Source organism: Chinchilla lanigera, unplaced genomic scaffold, assembly GCF_000276665.1.
Source record: "Chinchilla lanigera isolate Chin_1 unplaced genomic scaffold, ChiLan1.0 scaffold00028, whole genome shotgun sequence".
Lineage (NCBI taxonomy): Eukaryota > Metazoa > Chordata > Mammalia > Rodentia > Chinchillidae > Chinchilla > Chinchilla lanigera.
Genome location: NW_004955429.1, coordinates 17424442 through 17442264, shown reverse-complemented (window position 1 = coordinate 17442264; position 17823 = coordinate 17424442). Strand labels below are relative to the sequence as shown.

General features: G+C 54.5%; 2 protein-coding genes across 4 annotated transcripts in view; one reads left to right on the top strand and one right to left on the bottom strand.

Moving 5' to 3' along the window:
- The first annotated feature begins 6017 nt into the window (after positions 1–6017).
- On the top strand, positions 6018–17695 carry Mrps25 (mitochondrial ribosomal protein S25). Of its 2 annotated transcripts, XR_001234495.1 has the most exons (5): positions 6018–6207; positions 7800–7906; positions 9168–9255; positions 9490–9810; positions 16848–17695. XR_001234495.1 is itself a non-coding variant. In XM_005387078.2 (4 exons), exons 1-4 carry the CDS (start codon positions 6074–6076, stop codon positions 9680–9682), a joined length of 522 nt encoding a protein of 173 aa, XP_005387135.1. In that variant the 5' UTR covers positions 6018–6073; the 3' UTR covers positions 9683–9822. The 2 variants fall into 2 exon arrangements, 1 of the variants encoding a protein (XP_005387135.1); XM_005387078.2 differs by lacking the exon at positions 16848–17695 and having other exon boundaries at positions 9490–9822.
- The window catches only part of Nr2c2 (nuclear receptor subfamily 2, group C, member 2), a 44631-nt gene continuing 38252 nt past the window's right edge, over positions 11445–17823 (bottom strand). The window contains exon 14 of one of the 2 annotated variants that reach the window (XM_005387074.2): positions 11445–16073. In XM_005387074.2, the coding sequence (XP_005387131.2) occupies positions 15899–16073 (175 nt within the window). In that variant the 3' untranslated portion in view covers positions 11445–15898. The remainder of the gene's footprint in view (positions 16074–17823) is intronic. The other variant, XR_261352.2, reaches the window with a different exon arrangement.

The window sequence follows — 17823 nt, the reverse complement described above, 5'->3', positions numbered from 1 at the left end:
ACAGCCCAGCATGGGGAACTTAGCCACCCAGCATGCGCCTGTTTCGAAATAATGGCTGTAAACCTTTATTTTATTTTATTTTTTTTTAAACCAAGTTGATCTAGAGAGCAGGTCCATCCCAAACAAAAGATAAAACATGGCTGGACAGGACTGGTAACTAAAGCCTCCTGTAAGCACCATGGTGAGCCTGTGTCCCCAGAAACACAAGGACCAGAAGGTGACCATTGCAAAATCCCATGAGCGGAAGGACACCCAGCACCAAGGTGCATGTAACCCCCTGCTGGAAGGTGGGGTGGCATCGTATGGTACACCCTGAACTGAAGTGTGCTTGGGTAGTGATTTCAAGTCTTCTGGAGGTTCTTTCGCAGGATGAGGAGGTCTCTTTTAAAAAAAAAAGGTGGGTCTTTTGAGATAGGATCTATTTCAGTTCAGGCTGGACTTGAACCCACTGTGTAGCCCAGCCTGGCCTCAAACCTGCAGCTACCTTCCTGCCTCAGCCTCCTGAAAGCTGGGATTATAGGCATGTGCTACCATGTCCAGCTCTGTGTATTTTAATGAGATAATGTTCTAGGCCTTTGAGCTCAGGGCCCTTGTGGCAATATCTGTAACCTACATTTTTGTAGTGTCTATTGTCGGATACTTAATGGAGTTGCCCTTGGCCTCAGGACTGGGCCTCCACGCTTAATGGAGGTCAGCACAAAAGGCAGATTGATCGTGCGGCACTTCGGATGACTGTGGGCCCGTGCGCAAGGGCCTGGACAGGCGCTTCACAGCCATTGGCAGCACTTTAGCCACTACCACCTGAGAGGTGGGAGAGGGACGGTTGTCACTTTGAAGCGGCCTAGGAAACCCAAATCTAGAGACAGTCTCTTGGGGAAGTGTTCCAGATACTTCTGTAGCCTTTTCAGACCTAGACACAAAAGCTTCTGTCCATCCCATAAAAGTGTTAATAAATACTAAGCAACTGGGCGGAGTCAGCCTGCCAGCGCCCTGGTACGGCCCACAGCCTGAGCTGCAGCCTCCTGTGCGGAGGCTTGGATCCCAGGGTTTAGGACAAATCCCTGGCACAGGTCTTATAGCCTTTGACGCGAGAGACCCGTTGCACACGCTGTCCTCAGCCTTGGCTCACGATAGGAACCACAGTTCTTAGTATTGTCTGTTGCTCTAGTGTAGGGCAAGGGGGACACGTTTGACCTCAGCTGGCGTCCACCTGGCTCTGCAGGTGACACAGGCCAGTCTCAGGCACTCTGAGGTGAGCAGGGGACGGAAGCTGAGGCCCTCAGGTGGGCAGAGGAGCAGCGCAGGCTCAGGAGATGCAGCACACATTCACGGCCTGTCGGCGCCTTGGTTCCGGGTGCCGCCTTGGGTTGGACCGACAGCCCTTGCAGTGGGTACAGTCACTTTTGTTGGCAGTGACAGCTTTTTAAGTTGGCGTTGGGTGCGGGTTTCTCAGGTGGGAAAGTGACTGAGACAAGTAGGAGGTAGAGTAGCGGTTAAGAGGGGAGCATCTTTGGAGAGACACCTCAGGGTTGTTGGGTAATAAAACTCAATAGCGTCAGCGACGATGTTCTCTGAGCCAGTGAGAACTCTTCAACTCTAACGGGAAGCTGCTTGCTGAGCAATGAGAAGAGGCAGGAGATCCTCGAGTAGCTGTACAGGACCCTCTGCTAAAAAAGCAGAAGTGGCCTGGCCGGCCCTAGCCACTGTGTCCTGCTGCTGTGACTGGTGTCCTCCAGGTCTTTGAAGGCTCTGAGCCCTGGATGAGGACCCTGAAGCCATACCTGGTGCTCAGGTCCGTGTGACTGAAAGGTGTGTGGGTTATGCCCATCCCAAGGCAGGGCTTGAGAGAGCCTTCCGGTTTATCATAAGCCTCTTACCGGCTCTGTTTCCAGCAGAGAGGCATTTGGAACTCACGCAGGGGTTTAGCTAATAGACCAGCTCCAGGGAGTGACAGCTGGCACAGCCAGGGAAGCCTCAGAAAGCTTGGAGTTGCTTTCTAGCACTAGGGGCTGGAGGGCTTGGATGGTCTGTGTGCTGAGCTGTATGTGCTTGATGCTCTGCAGTTAAAACTCTGAAGAGTGGGCTTTTGGGGACAGCAGTTGAGCCTCAGGTTTTGAGACTTGATCTCCCCTGCCAGCCATCAAAGTTTGAACCAAATGATCTTGAGCCTCTGTCAGCAGAGAGCAAAGAAGGTCATCTACACACTGTATACCAGTGCTGCCTGTGCAGGTTAGAGTGTTTGAGTCAGCCAAAGCTTGTGCAGGCCATTGGGCTGCCCTGAGCCCCTTGGAAGTACAGTCCAGGCAACAAGGAATTAGAAAGCTGGGTGTGGTGGCACACTCCTGCAACCCCTGCACTCAGGAGGACGAGGCAGGAGGATCCCAAGTTTGAGGCCAGCCTGGGCTACATAGTGAACTTAAGGACAGCCTGAACTCCATAGCGAGATCCTATCTGAAAAAACAAAATCAACAACAACAAAGGAAATGGAACTCTGGGGCCGCACATCTCTCAGTCCTGTAAACCATTGGGTGTCAAAAGGAGCCTGGCCCAGCAGTATCGAGTCAGGGCCACTGGGCGCTTGGGAACGTCTGCCTTGTGCACACACAGTGGTCCCACTGGACACTTAGAACAGGTGTCACAGGTGACTGACAAGGCACTCAATGCTCCTGGTGTAGAAGCTTGTTTATCAGAGGTTGTAACCCGGATTGGGCTTCTGGCTAAAGGAAATACTCTTGCCGGCATGGGAAGGTGTGAGGATCTTTCAGCGCCATCACTTAGTGGGTGCCAGTACCAGGGCTTTAACAAAGGTCAGTAGGGTCAGAGTCATCAGCATGGCTGGGAGAGGCAACCACGGCCATAATTGTGGGGCTGCTAGGTGAGCAATAGACAGTTCATCAGTAAGTCTCGGCCAGCAAAGGGGCTGGATATTTCAGGCATCACCAAGAAAGCCTGGGTGGGGAGGAAATTATTTTATCAGTGACAATGAGGAGGAGTAAAGCAGAGGGCACCAGAGTCCCATTGATGCCCATAACCTGACAGCTGTCCGGAATGGGAGGTGAGAACAGAATAAGAAGCAGGAAGCTAAGGTCTTACCTGTGACATCCAGTGTCACCGAGGGTCCGTCCCTTCATGGTAAAGATTGAACTGGGGACCGACTGCAGCCTTTGCCTCATTCCAGGGACAACAGCTGGGCGCTGGACCAGGGTCCTTCCCTCCTGGGGATGTAAACCCTCTGTGCCTTTTGTGACCGGAGGACGCCCTTCTGCCAGCAGAGGTGACACTGTCAAGTAGCTTGTTTTCCTTGGGGGAGGGGCCAGGAGCCTAGGTGACATCCAGTGACCTGTACTGCAGTGAGAAGTTCCACATGCTTTGTGTCCTCTTGTTTTGATTTTTTTTTTTTTTTTGGTGGTGCCGGGGATTGAACTCAGGGCCTCATGTGTGCTGGGGGTCCTCATTGCCTCTGCCACTGAGCCACATCCTCAGCTCTCTAACTTAATCTTAGATTCCTTTCCCTGCTTTTTCTCCTCTAGATCCCAGTTATAAAAAAAAGATTAGCTAAAACATGCATGGTGATGCACGCCTGTAATCCCAGCACTTGGGAGGCTGAGGCATGAGGATCATTACCAGTTTGAGGCCAGCCTGGACCACTTAGACCCTGTTTCAAAAATGAACAAAACACAACTAGCATTTAGTGGGTCATCACTGGGAGTTTAGGTCACAAAGACGACCTCTTTTGAATTTATCAGGAGCTGACTGGATAAGAAATCTGTTTTTGGCTGGGGATTTAGCTCAGCAGCACAGTGCCTGCCTGGCAAGCACAAGGTCATGAGTTCGATTCCCAGTACCGGAAAAAAACCGAAAAAATAAAATAAAATAAGAAATCTGTTTTTGGGAGGCCCCCCTCATAAGATGAGGTGTGCTTTTGCAGAACCTCCTTCCTTAAGTCATTGAAGAAATGTAGCCAGGTTTTCATTTGGCCCCGGATCAATAGTAGCCAATTTAGAATAATTTACGGGTTTGACTTCATTTTGAGGGGTGGGTTTGTGACAGAGTCTCACTGTGCGGTTCAGCTCAGCCTGAGACAGCTCCAGGCCCGATAATGTACCTGTGCTCAAGAGTATGTGTGTTGTCAGGGTAACGCCTGGCCCTTGTAGTTACTTGGGAGCTTTCTGACTCTAAGAATCTGTCCTAAGAGTTTATAACTATTAAAAAGATGTCAGATACCTTCTGTTTTTTAGGATCATCTGAAAAATTACCTGCTTGATTTGTTTTAGTCCTGCACAGAGAGATGGTCAGGCTCTAACTGGTCCAAATTCACCCAGCAGCTCCTGAAGTGGGCATATGCATGCAGGGTTACAGCTGTTGCAGGGGACCTGAATAGGGGGAGCCAGCCCCTCTGTTTGGTTCTGAGCATCAGCAGTATCCCCTGGCCAGGAGCTGGCTCAAAGGATAGATGGTCACCCAAACAAGGGGTTCCATCTACATATGAGTGTCACCACATGGGATCAGACTTCCACTGTGGGCAGGAGTCAGGATTACCCCCAAACACAGCTCACACGATACCTTCAGCCAATTTCCTATCTTGTCATGAGAGGTCTAAGTGCAGCGCCATCACAGGATGCATCTGAGCTGGCTCAATAGGACACATCTGTGAGGAGAAGGACGTACACCTTCCAAGGGTGTCGCCCTCCCAAGAAAAGGAAAATGAAGGGGTAGGAGGTGCAAAAATTGTTCCCCTTTGTCCCTCTACAGACTGGAGGTCAGGTATAATTTGTCTCCACCAAGTCCTGGATCTGGGTGGTCCACAGCCTCCACCGGGCCCCGTGTTCTTATCTGATTAACTCACTAGGGTACCCCCCATCAGGTGAAGCACTAGTTTGTATTTTGTCAATATCTGCATGGAAGGATGACTGACACTCTTCGATTTATAGACTGATGCATGGCATCTGACATACACTAAGAGATTAGAGCTGTCTTAGGATCTATTGGCATGAGAAATAGAATTAATATTAATTCTATTAATACTTTATATTAAAAACACTTGAGGGCTGGGCTGGCAAGCGTGAGGTCCTGAGTTCAATTCCCAGTTTAAAAAGAAAAAAAAAAAACTTGCAACAGCATGCAGGTCAAGGGAAAGGAAGCAGAGCTGCTGACAGTGTGCCATCTTCTGATCAAAAGTGGCAGGACAGCCAGCAGAAACGCAACAGCTGAGGAACAGAAGCGGATACAGAACGCCAAGGAAACCTGCGGAAACAAGGTCTATAAACATCACAGCCTGTGATGTCACCTTGCCTATGAGGACATCTTCCTTGAGGCGCCCAGGCTCGGATATTTTGAACAACTTTAAGCCCGTGGGCCGCTCACCACTGGGTGAATCCAGCATCCACGTCAGGGGTCCTGACACCGCAAGGAGCCACAGCACAGCGCCATTCCTCATGTGTGTGATGAAGGGTTTCAGACAGTGGAGCTTCACATGGAGTGTAGTCGAGTTTATTGCAAAATGATAGCTTTTCGGAGAGGCAGAGGGAGAGAGCGAATATGAATAGCAGCGGGCAAGCACAGAGCGGGCAGCTGCCCTGAATGAAGTTGCGTTTCTCTGATCGCCCGGGTGTTTCAGGAACATCCTCTCCTGCCTTGAGGTCATTGCTCACCTACCTCCGAGGGGAGCCTGTCCCGCTCACCCTTGTAGCTAGCGATTAAGAAAGCGAAGGGTGAGCAGAGTCCTTCGGAAGGGGTGGATTCCAAGCCATTGTTTTCTCTTTTGGCAAACCAGTTTGTTTTTGAGTCAGAAATTGCAGGTTCAAACTTTCAATTTTTTTTTCAAACTTTTAATTTCAAAACTAGAGATGCTGAGAGACAAAGCGGCATTTACTGGGGACTGAAGAGCCAACCGTCAGCGGACCTACAGGTGCTCAGAATTTAGGACAGGTGTGCGCCTCCCTGGTCGCGCAGGGTCATGATCGTACTCAGCGGACGACTACAAATCCCAGATTGCCTCGTGGCGCGCGCTGCTTGTCGGGAGCGCCTCCCATGATGCCCCGCGTCGTGCCCGCTCTTTCTGTCTGCTGCCACTATGTCCATGAAGGGACGCTTCCCAATTCGCCGCACGCTGCAGTATCTGGGGCAGGGCAGCGTGGTTTTCAAGGACTCGGTGAAGGTCATGACGGTGAACTACAACACGCACGGGGAGCTGAGCGAGGGCGCCAGGTGAGTGGGGCCCGCGAGCGAGTACTGTCAAGCGGCCGCCCCCTGCCAGCGCGGGACGGGAACGGTCCTGTGTCCTCCCGGGTCCGCCAGGCGCCGCCCCACCCCTCGCGGTGAGCTAGGAGCTCAGGCGTCTCCTCCCGCCTTGGTCCCGGGCCCCACGATTTGCTTGTCAAAGCCGAAAGTCAGATGTGCATATGTCTCCTGGTGATGACGCGTACCTGTCCCACTTGTGCCCTTTGGTTGAGCCCGCTGACTTGCCCGTCTAGCCTGCCACCCCCTGCCTGTCCTGTGCCCTCCGCAGTTCTGCTGTCCGGATTGGGACCTTCCTGCATTCCAGGTCTTCCGGGGCAGTGCTGTGGCCCGGGGCTTGGCGATGGGCAGGCGCTGCCCTCTTGTGGACCGGTACTGCCTCCGCACAGCTCCAGGACGCAGGTGGATTTGGCTCCTTTTTTTTTTTTTGTCTTTTTGAGACAGGGTCTGGCTATGCAGTTCAGGCTGGCCTTGAGCTCCCTTTGTAGCCCAGGCTGGTCTCGAACTCGCAGAGACCCTCCTGCCTCAGCCTCCTGAGTGCTGGGATTACAGGCGTGTGCCACCACGCCCGGCGGATTTGGGACTTAATGGTGACAGGTCAGTGGTGGGAGCCGGGGTCAGAGTCATGTGACCTGGGGCTGTTCGCTTATCTCCTGGCCCGCTCCTGAATGGAGAGCAGGGCGCTGCAATGTCCAGCAGGGCACCTGCTCTTCCCTTTCATCCCATACTTCAGCTTGAACCAGCCGAGATCCTTGCTGTGAGTTTGTCGCGGGCGATCCAGCCGTGTCCTGGTTTCTTTGGCTCTGATGCTGGATAGCGGTAGCCTGCTGTGCCTGGACCTTCCAGCAGTGCTTTGCTAGCGACACGTGTGACTATCTGTCAGGGAATTAGCCCTTTGTTTGGCAAACACTTTTCTTTTGGTTTGGCAGATGTTGAATTTATTTTTGGTAACCTTTGCCCTACAGAGGTCTTATGGAGCCACCCTTCTGTCTGGGCTGTGGGCTTCAGAGTTTTCTCGACTCCTGGAATGTGAAACACCTTGGTGTTATTTTCACGATGGTGATCACCAGTGCTTGACACGCTGGTCACCTCTCCGGTTTCGTTTTCCCTTCCCGCTTTGCCCTGGTGAGTTTCGCCAGTCTGGTGCCAGTGTCCCTCCTGCCTCCAGCTGTGCTCCTGCTTCAGAGTGGGGGCCCCAGAGTCTCACCTGTGGGACCCGCTGGCCTCTCAGTGGTCCCCAGGAGAGAGAAAACGGCAGGAGGGTTTAGAAAATAAAGACAAGAGACAAGAGCTGGGGTCAGGTGGAGTAACCTATTCCTGACGGGCGAGAGAACTGAACTATAGTAGTAGGGGCATTTATTTATACCTTTGCAAAGGTAGTATCACAAGAGGTAATGCTGCCTAGCGACTGACGACAGTAATTGTCCAGGCACGATGTTTTTCTCAAGACCGAGGCAGCTTGACCGCTTGAGGCGCTCTGCCTCTGTCCTGCCCTCACACATGACCAATTTCCAGCTCCAGCGGCTCCCAGCACTCACCAGTTCCCTTCCTTGCGTTGGCAGGAAGTTCGTGTTTTTCAACGTCCCCCAGATCCAGTACAAGAACCCCTGGGTGCAGATCATGATGTTCAAGAACATGACCCCGTCTCCCTTCTTGCGCTTCTACCTGGGTGAGTGAGGGGCTGTGTGGCTGCTGCACCTGGGGACCATCACCGGGGCGGAAGATGAGCCTGCCCCCTCCCCGAGCCTTCAGCTGGCTGGTGTCACTTCCCTGGTGCCACCCTGGGTGCACAGCCCCTCGAGAGGGTGGGGGTCCTGCTCGGTTGTTTCTTACAGAGGCCTCTTTTCTTTGTGGTTTTGAGATCCACCCGTGTGAATGTGTTGGTACTTTGTTTTGTGTTTGTTGGTGTTGGGGATAGAATGCAGGGCCTCATGGAGCCTAAGCAAATTCTACCGCCAGGCCACACAGAGAGCAGCAGGTTCATTTGCTTTTTCTTTCTTTCTTAGTACATGTTCACCATACGTAGTGACTGCATTCACCCTGGGGACTCATTTGTTTGCTTTTAAGCCAGGCTCACAGTGTTCCCTAGGCTGGCCCTGAGCTCCAGGGCTTCAGCAGTCCTCCTGCCTCAGTCTTCCAGGTAGCTGAGACCACAGGCAGCAGCTGGTGTGTTGGGCTTCAGTTTATCTATGTTTATTGCTGAGTAGTATTCCATTTGGGGAGCACCACAGTTTAGCTGGCCGTTGATGAGCCCAGGACCTTAGGCTGATGCCAAGACAGAGCAAGCTTGGCTGGAGATGAGGCCTCACAGGGCGAGGGCTAGGGAGGAGGGTGTAGGGACAGCACAGGCCCCGCCCTGGGAAGGAGCTGCGGACGGTGTGGCAGCCCCGAGGAGCCTAGGGATCCTATGGGGACGGTGTAGCTAGGCTCTGGCAGGAGTGGCCAGGGAGGGCATGGGCACCCAGGGCATCTGCGAGCTCCAGGGGGCCTCTGCGTCGTGCTCGGTCTGAGTGACTGGGAAGGAAGCGGGTTGGTTCCTCACACTTCTGGACACTGGGTGCCCATGGGCACAGGAAGCCCTGGGGGTGCGGGGCTCCACCTGGGAGAATGGCACACACCGGAGGGCATGCACGGAGCTCCGATGCCTTCATGGGACTGCTCTGGTGACCCATCCAGCCCTCCTCTCTTCCGTACTTCCCTCTCTTCGAGAAGGTGGGTAAAGCTTTGGTCTGTTTGGGCCTGAGCCATCGGTTCACACATGGATGTCTGCTCACTGGACAACCCGACCTCATGAGTTAGCTGGGTGTCCTGGCGGAGACCGGCTACCCCACACGCCAGCGTCCTCTGCACGTGGCTCTGTCCCCTTGGTCACGCATCTGCTCAGGCTGGGCCCACACCGTCTCGCTCACAGTCACTTCACCTCATTGCAGATTCTGGGGAGCAGGTCTTAGTGGACATGGAGACCAAGAGCAGCGGGGAGATCGTGGAGCACGTCCGCAGGATCCTGGGGAAGAGCGAGTGAGTCCCAGTGTGGCCTGGGGCGTGGGAAGGAGGGAGGGAAGGGGCGCATTCCGAGGGCGCCCCAGTGCTGGTGCCGGCCTCATGGCTCCCTGGGGTGAGGCCACCTGCATCGCATCCCTTTCCTGTCCATGTGTTAAGACACATAAGGCCCCGCGGGGCATTCCAGCTCCTCTGCTCAGTCCTTTATCCCCTTGCCGAGCCCGCGTCACACCCTGCCCTCTGCCCTGACAGGGAGACGCTGCAGAAGGAAGAGCAGGAGAGGCAGCGGCTGTCCCACCCGGCCAACTTTGGGCCCCGGAAGTACTGCCTGCGGGAGTGCATGTGTGAGGTGGAGGGCCAGGTGCCGTGCCCGGGCCTAGTGCCCCTGCCCAAGGAGATGACGGGCAAGGGCAGGGCCGCCCTGAGAGCCAGTGCCCAGGACTGAGGTGCCGTGGGGAGATGGCCCCTACGAGCAAGGATGCTGCGTGTGAGGACCGTGTCTGAGGACCCTGCGTGGGAGGATATGCAGGCTGCTGCGTGGACGGACGCCCCTGCCCTGTCAATAAAGACTCCGTGAGCAGTGCAGCTGGATCTGGTCCTGAGGGTGGGCGGGTGGGCTGGGCCCCTGGCTGGAGAGCGGAAGGGTTAGGATTAGGGTTAGGTTCAGATTCACTGTTGTTGCCTGCTTGCGGCCCTCTCCCGGCCTCCCGATAGATGGCTGCTGGGTTACTGGGCTTCTTCCTGGGCAGGCCACAGGTCTCTCGTGACATCAGGGTCCTCAGGTTGTGCAGGATCTGGGCTGATGGAGGGCACTCGGCATGGCCTGCTGTGGCCAGCGGCTGTGTGATGTCTTACTCAGCACTTCCTGCCCTGCCTCCCAGCTGCTAGCTTGGTCCCCTGGCTTCAGCCCTGGTCACTGTTAGACACTGGCGCAGTGAGGTGGCCCAGAGCTTCTCCATGCAGTGGGAGGAAGTCAGTGTCTGCCGCACAAGGTCACTGGCCAGTGTGGTGACAGAAGTCACAGTGTGATGTTAGCGCTGGACATAATCACTCGGGACTGGCCGTTCCAGTTTGTGGTTCAGGTAAGGGTGGTGGGCAGGGCTCTGCGTGTGACAGACAGGTGTGCGTGAGTGACCTGGTGTACCAGGGTGGCCCTGTGCTTTTCTGCTGTGGCTATTTTGGAGGGGGCAGAGGAAGCCCTCCTCCCTCTACCTGGCTGCTGGGTTGGGGCGCTCAGGTCACAGGTTTCTGTCCCTGCAGTGTGGGGCTTGGGGTCGATGCTGGAAGGCAGGCGCACCGTCATCCACTGCCACCCTTACCGAGGGCGTGGACAGTCACAGGTGACGGCAGGTGGGAGCCAGCGCCAGTGGGATTTTGCACCTAATCCTCTCTTGTCCTTTGGTGGTGATAGAACATGGGTTTAACCACAAATGTATGGAAATGGGACAAACTGGGAAGACACTTTGAGGAGCAGTTTGCGTGTGAACACTCCTGTTCCCAGGGGGTTTGCCCTTGTTTCTCTGATGTGACCAATCCTGGTTATTTTGCAGTTTGCTGGGCTGTGCCGTTTAAAGCTCTTTGGCTGCACTGAGGCCGTGGGGCCTGTAAAATGAGTGGTCACATGACATACTAAGTTCACTCGGACTCGCAGTCTTTTTTTTTTTTTGAGACAGGGTCTTGTTATGTTGCCTAGTTGGCCTTGAACTCACAGCAGTTCCCCTGCCTCAGCCTCCTGAGTGCAGGGATGATAGGCGTGCCACGCCCAGCTCACTTCTGAATCTTTTTTTTTTTTGCCTTTTTGAGACAGGGTCTCGCTATGCAGTTCAGGCTGGCCTTGAGCTCACTTTGTAGCCCAGGCTGGTCTCGAACTTGCAATGATCCTCCTGCCTCAGCCTACCAAGTGCTGGGATTACGGGCATGCACCACCATGCCCACCTCTGACTTCTGACTCTTTACGGGCGCATTTCCTTCAGGACAGCAGAACCCTCCTGGGAGGACTCATTGGCTGGAGGTCTGACGTGGCCCCACTGTGCTCTGCCCTCTGGACACCCGTGTGGCAGGCTAGTCTCACTCTGGCTTCCTACCCATGATGCCTGCGAGCCCAGGCCCTCTGTCCCTTCTGGTGGCAGTAGCTGCAGAGCCCCCTGCCCCACTCGGACCGGGTCAGTGTTGCCGTAGCTCTGAGGAGAAATGAGGAGCGGCGCAGATGTCTTTAATCCACTTTTAATAGTATAAACCTCATGTAGGTAGTAGTATGAAGCCACAACAGTAATGCCACATCGAAACAGCATTTAATAAAATGCATAAAGCTAATTCATGCACTGCGACACTCTATATACAAACACAACAATGCAGATTCTTCAAGACTGAAGACACTGATTAGATATAAAATCCACTTTAAAAAGAACATGCTTGTTTTTAAATGCCATCACGTAACAAAGCTGATTTGTACAGGACGGAAGCTGTGTGACGCCACAGCTCCCAGCAGGTTTGGAACCTGGAATTAAAAGGTAATGGCATGAACAGTATTTTCTATCCTGTGAAGGGCAGAGGCTACAGAAACGGTCCCAACACCTGGTTCTCCTTGAACAGACATCGTCTCACGAGGGCTGGCGACACAGCTGCGTGGTACGGAGGGCCGGACTACAGCAGGAACTACGGGCGGTGCTGAGAGGCGCAGCTTTCGGGTATAAAACTAGCCGCGCGCTGGTTTCAGGGTAGAAAAGGTTCTGGCACTGAGTTGTGTGCGGTGGCTGTGCAGAGTCCATGAGCAACGTTACGGCCAGAGAAGTGACAGTGACGGGGGGTCCTTCCTTCATGAAGAGCCGGGTTTGCTGTCAGTCTGCCCCTTCCTGATGTTACCTCTGCGTTAAACTAAAGCACTCTCTTAACTGGTAAATGGTGTTGGGGACTTTCATGTGTAAATACCAAGACCAAAATTTATCTTCTTAATGCAAGTTTAGCAGGACATTAAAAATATCTGACATTTCTTTTTTCCCTAAAAGATATGTTTTGAGTTTCCAGTTTGTTATTAGGTTGCTAATGTAACAGCCCCACGAAGATACTTTAAAGTCATTTAGAGACAGTCGGTCCCCTTATTGACTGGAAAGCCAGTTTATTTAGTGTGATTGTCACAACAGGCCAGGGGTGGGACTCCACGGAAACTCTCATGACGTCAGAACAGGGATGCACAAGGTTCAGCGACCCACGTCTCACGAAAGGCACTGAGTGCTGCGGCTGCGTGCAGTGTTGCTAACACCGGGCCAGCTTAGCTCGGCCCCGAGGCCCCGGGAGCTCCTGTGCTGTCTGCCCTCAGGCCTGTGTTTCGTGGAAAGATGGCTACAGGGAGAGAGCACAGAAGATCTGGCAAAGAAAATTGGCATCTGTAGTTTTCAGGGCAAACACATCCATACTGAAGCGGGAGTTTTTACCCCAAGAGTGCAAACCCTAACTTACAGAAAGGAATAAAGCCAGCGGGCTCCATCGGCATGCTTACAGTTGGGAAAGTGATTTAAGGTGTGTGGACCCAGGGCCACCGTAGTGAGCTGGCAGCAGTGATGCCTGGTTAACACCAGCAGGCACTGCGCCGGGAGGTGGGTTTGCCTGGCTGGGGCCAGCACAGACATCACTGACGCTGTCACCTCCAAGTGGCTCTGCAGACTGGCCGTGTCCAGCCCTAAGCTGGCAAATGGCTCCAGTGCCTGGGGAGGCTGCTGGCTGTCAACCAAGATCCTTTAGTCGGGCCAGGCACTGGTGCAGAAAAAGCCACCACCCAGTCCTGGCGGTTGGGCCATACTGTACCCCGCCCTGGCCCTGGGACCTAGAGGGCACAGACCAATGCCCTGGGCTGGACTCCTCCCTTCTGAGCTCCTCCTGGACCCTGGCCCTTTTCACAGTCCCCTGGAATGGGGCCTCAGCAGCTCTCCTAGCTGTCGCTGTGGAGGCTGGGTGGTGGCTGGGACTCTACACATGATTTATACCTACGTACATGGATGCATGCTATGTATGCCATACACAGGTGTACACACATGTACACTCAGGAGACCTGGTTGGGGGCTGGTTCTGAATCTACAGGCTGAGTGGGATAGGTGGGCAGAAGGGGTGTCAGATGGTAGCCTTCGTGCCTGGCCATGGGAGCACCACTGCCACCTGCCACCCCACTACACATCACATGTTCACACCACAAGACAGACAGTGAGCTTTGGGACTCTCGGGACAGCAGACCCTACTCTCTGGGATGCTCCTGAGGGTTGTGCTCACCAGCTTGGAGCCTGTGATCACTGGCCCCCTGCTAGGGTCCACACTGTGTGGATGCGGGGCCACCTCTGAACAGAGCTGCCTCTGATACAGTGACAAGCCAGATGCTAGCCTGTGAGGGCAGAGCGCGACTACCCTGCAGTTAAATAAAACCAGAACAACCAAAGATCCCGTGCCGCAGGCCACAGCAGAGGTTGGACAGTGCATGCAGCTTCCCTCTACGCACACACTTGTGGCACACTGGAAGGACTGATGTACGTCTAGACACCTTCCAGGAGGAACTTGAGAATCACTGCTGAAGGAGTTTGGTCTTTACCAGTCTGCTGTCCGTTCACACCTGTGGTAATGACCACCACACACGGACCACATGGCTCTCCTAACGCAGCACTGTCTGAAGTGCTTCCGGAGAGACTTGTGGCCGAGAAGTTACTGCCGAGCTGTGTCCCGACTGAGGGCTGGTCCCACCTCGGCCCAGGGCGTAGTGCGCACTCCAGGTGAGGACTGCAGCCTTGGCAGAGACCTTGCTATCCCCAGCCTGGGTGGGCACTTGAAGCCATCTGACAAGATGCACAGTTGAAGGCTGGAAATGACCTCAGGCAGCGAGACTGTGGGCGTGCGATGTGACCCTCAAAGGCAAGGCCACTGCAGAGCAAGGCTGGGGATCTGGGATGTCCTGTGGCCACTGGAATTGGCCAGCACTGGTCAGAGTCAGCAGCTTCCCACGTAAAACCACTCTTCTCCGATGTTGTGTCCCTGAGCTCTGCACGGCCCTTCTCCCTTGTCCCTCAAGGGTGCTCACGCCAGACCCTGAGGAGCTGGATGGGAGAGCTGGGAGCTGTGGCGAAGACACACTGCCCTTGGCGACATCCCAACTAGACTCTTCACAGGCAGAGGAAGGGGACCCACCGAACCCCTCGGTCCTGGGCAGTCTTTAGTTTTAAAATTTAAAACACTTGGGTTAGAAAACTAAATCATACTTCAAGCTGGCAAAATTACCTATCATCATTTCATACTGGCCACCTGACGTCCCCAACACCTGCCCCCCGGGTGCCACCTACGATGACACCCCGAGATCCAAACGGCAATTTGGGAGCCAGAGATGCTGTGCACACTCAGTTTCCACGAGCGTGAGCAGCGGCAGCTGGCAATGCTTGGGACCCTCTGTGGTGCCTGCAGCCGGCACCCACTCAGCCGGGCACTTTGCAAAGCCAGATCCGACTCAGTCCCACAGATGCAAACCTCACCCTGCAGGAAGGGCTTTCTTACTCCAGCCCAGACGGAAGCCCAGGGCGCCTGGCGCAGTCCCAGCCAGGAGTCTGTTCTCACTGCAAACCATCGTCACTGTCATTTTTGCGGAGAGAAAATGTGGCATTGGGATCGAGGGCCGCTGCTGTGTCCACTGAGCGAAGGCCCCAAAAGGCTCACAGGAGAGAAGACCAGTGTGGGGCTCTGGGAGAGTCCCGGATGTTTAACCAACAGCAAAGAACCATCCTGATGCTCCCGTTCCTGCCAGCGCCGACACAGGTTGACAAGAGTGCGGCACAGCCCTGTCCGGCTGCGCGGGTCCAATGCCTCAGAGACACACAGGCCCTGGGTCGGGAGCTGTGCTGCTGCGAGCCGTGGTGACGACGTTTCCAGTGCCAGTGGAACTGGGTGACGGTCTGCTGGGCTGCACTCTAATCTTGTCGCTCAGCACAGAAGCCAGGTCCCAGCAGTCTGCGGACGGTCACAGGCCAGGTCTGTGACAAGCCTCAGCCCGTGGCTGGTGGCTTTTGGTCTAGCTCCCTGCCACTGGGCCACCGTGCTCCCATGGACGGCGTGACGCACTCTGACACCAGTGTGCACACGGACAGGAACGATCTTTCCTTCCTTAAATGCTTGATTGTCTCCTGTGGCCCAGTGCGTTTCCGCAGGGATCATGAGCATCTCAGTAAAAGACAGTTTTCCATTTGCCCTGCCCACGGCAAGATGGTGCTGACGTCACAGATTCTGGTAAGAAGTGCTTAGAAAGTGCTAATGTTGTTACCCTGGTAATTAGTAGCTATTAATTCCAAGGACATTTTTAATATATTTACACGCATACTGTTCTCTTAGGTTCTTTTAGTTTCAATACTAGTCTCTGACGTTATAAAACTTCATTTTTGTTTTTTGCCCTTTGAGAAATCAATAATACAAATTTGAGTTAAAAGATTGTTCCAAAGTCGGCTGCTTCGTCAAAAGGCATGGAAACGTTTCTCACGGCAGGAAAAGATCCTAGTCTTTAGTCGAGACTGCCTGGGGTTACAGTAAGAGGAAACCAGGTGGGGAGTAGCTGACATGGAAACATCTGCACATACCGGACTCCGTCCGCCACTGTCTTCTGGGGTCCGAGGGGCCTGGAGCCCCCGCCGGCAGGGCGCCGTGCCTATAGGCTGGCCCCGGTGATCTGGCCGTTGTACTCCGCTGTCTCCATTTTGAGGATGTAGGGGATTATGCTGTCTATTGAAACGTTGCCAATGAGGCCGGTAAAAAAGAGTTCTTCCGTGATGTTGGAGCTCATCAGCCTGAGCGCAGGCAGGCGGACAAGGATCCGGGCCAATCTGCAAGAGGGAGCAACGTGAGACCAGGGGCTGGTGCTGTCCCGGCCCGGGCTGGCTACTGAGCAGACCCCGCCCACCCAGCGTCAGGTTCCTCTCACACGTGTGCTCTCTCCGCTTGTGTTCGCCGCCGCCCACCCTAAGTCCACAGAAAGAATGGAAACTTAGAAACCCGGCAGCAGGTGGAGGTTGGGGCCTAGTGCCCTATGCTACAGAGAAGACTCTAAGCACCCACACCACGGAGGACGACAGGACGCGGGACACTGCTCGAGGATGAGGGACAGGGAGCCTTGCGACGTGCACACAGCAGTCTGCACGCATTTGGATGGGCATCGCTCCGGTGCCGAGTCTGGGCTCCGGTGTTGGAATGATTGTCCTGGGAAAGCTGTCTGTGTGGCCCTCGCTTCCTGGGTCCAGTTAACAATGCAAGTGGACAAAGATGGTTTCACCCAAAGAGACCCTGGCAGGAGGCTACTGTGTCCTGGAGGGCCACGGACAGGTGGACGGGAACTGGCCTCGGACGGACAGCAGTGGTAAGGGGTGGGAGGCCACTGCGCCAAAGCCGGAACTGGACCCGGCTGCCGTCCCACAGTGGGGAGAGGTCAGGGAAATGCTCATTTACATTTAATGGAAAAATATTTCAAAGCCTTTTGGGTTTTATGATCCCAATCACACTACATAAAAGTTTCTAGAAGTAAATGCATAAAATGTTATAGTAGGTATTTCTGATAGCGCTTTTCATTGGAGTAAGTTTTCCCTCTCCTTTTTGCTCTCTAGGATGTTTTGTTTTCCACAGTGAGCACATTATTTTCGGAAGACAGCGTACATCTGAACTGTGCATGCAGCGTGATCCATCCTGCGGAGAGGGCACCCCGGTCTCAGGGGCAGCCAGGCGGCAGGCTCTGGAGTGGCAGGGCTGACCTGGGAGGGGTTCCTGGAGGTGGCTGACCATCAGCATTGTGTGGAGCGGTTCTGGGAGGGCTCGGGAGGACAATCTGAGGGAAGAAAGGGCCCTGGGCAGGACAGCCTGGCCCAAGAGCATACTGGAGCCGGCACTCCCTCCAGGGCCTTTTCTCAGTGAACTGTCTAAATGGGTCTCTCTGGGTCTTCTTAGAAAGTCCAGATCACTTGTCACCTCCCAGATGCCCAGCTGCCTCAGGAGTGGCTGAGGATTTCTTAGAACCAGCCTATCCATTTTCCAAGGCCACTGGGTAGTGACCTAAAGAGCCCCTGAGCATGAGGTGCTCCTGGACTAGAGCTAGTGGGTGGTGGCCGTGCAGAAGTCACGGCGGAGAGGCTGCTGCCCCTGGCGTGCCTACCCAGAGACCCCATCACATGGAGAGCCACTGGGGACTGTCCTGCATCAGTCGGGCCCGCAGAGCAGGCTTGCTCTGGGCTATGTGGCGAGCCTGGCCCGGCGGTATGTCTCTGTGGACTGAGTTTTATTTGGGGGCCAGGGCAGGAAGGGAAGCAGGAAATGAGCCACATGTAAGGCGGCAGTGGCAGGGACTTGCTCTCTGTAGCCCCCGGTGCTGTGCCTATTTATATGTAGTCTCGCTGCCTGCTGTTACAGACAATACCTGTAATTACCTTTCACCCAAATAAAGGAACTTTTGAGACCGGTTTATCTGGGGTAGAGTTACTGCCTTCCATAGGCCCCCACTCAGCCTTGTTGAGGGCTCTGTGCTGCGCAGGGCGGGGTGGGGGGTGCGGACAGAACAGGGACCTCTGGGGATTCAGGCCAGCTTGGGCC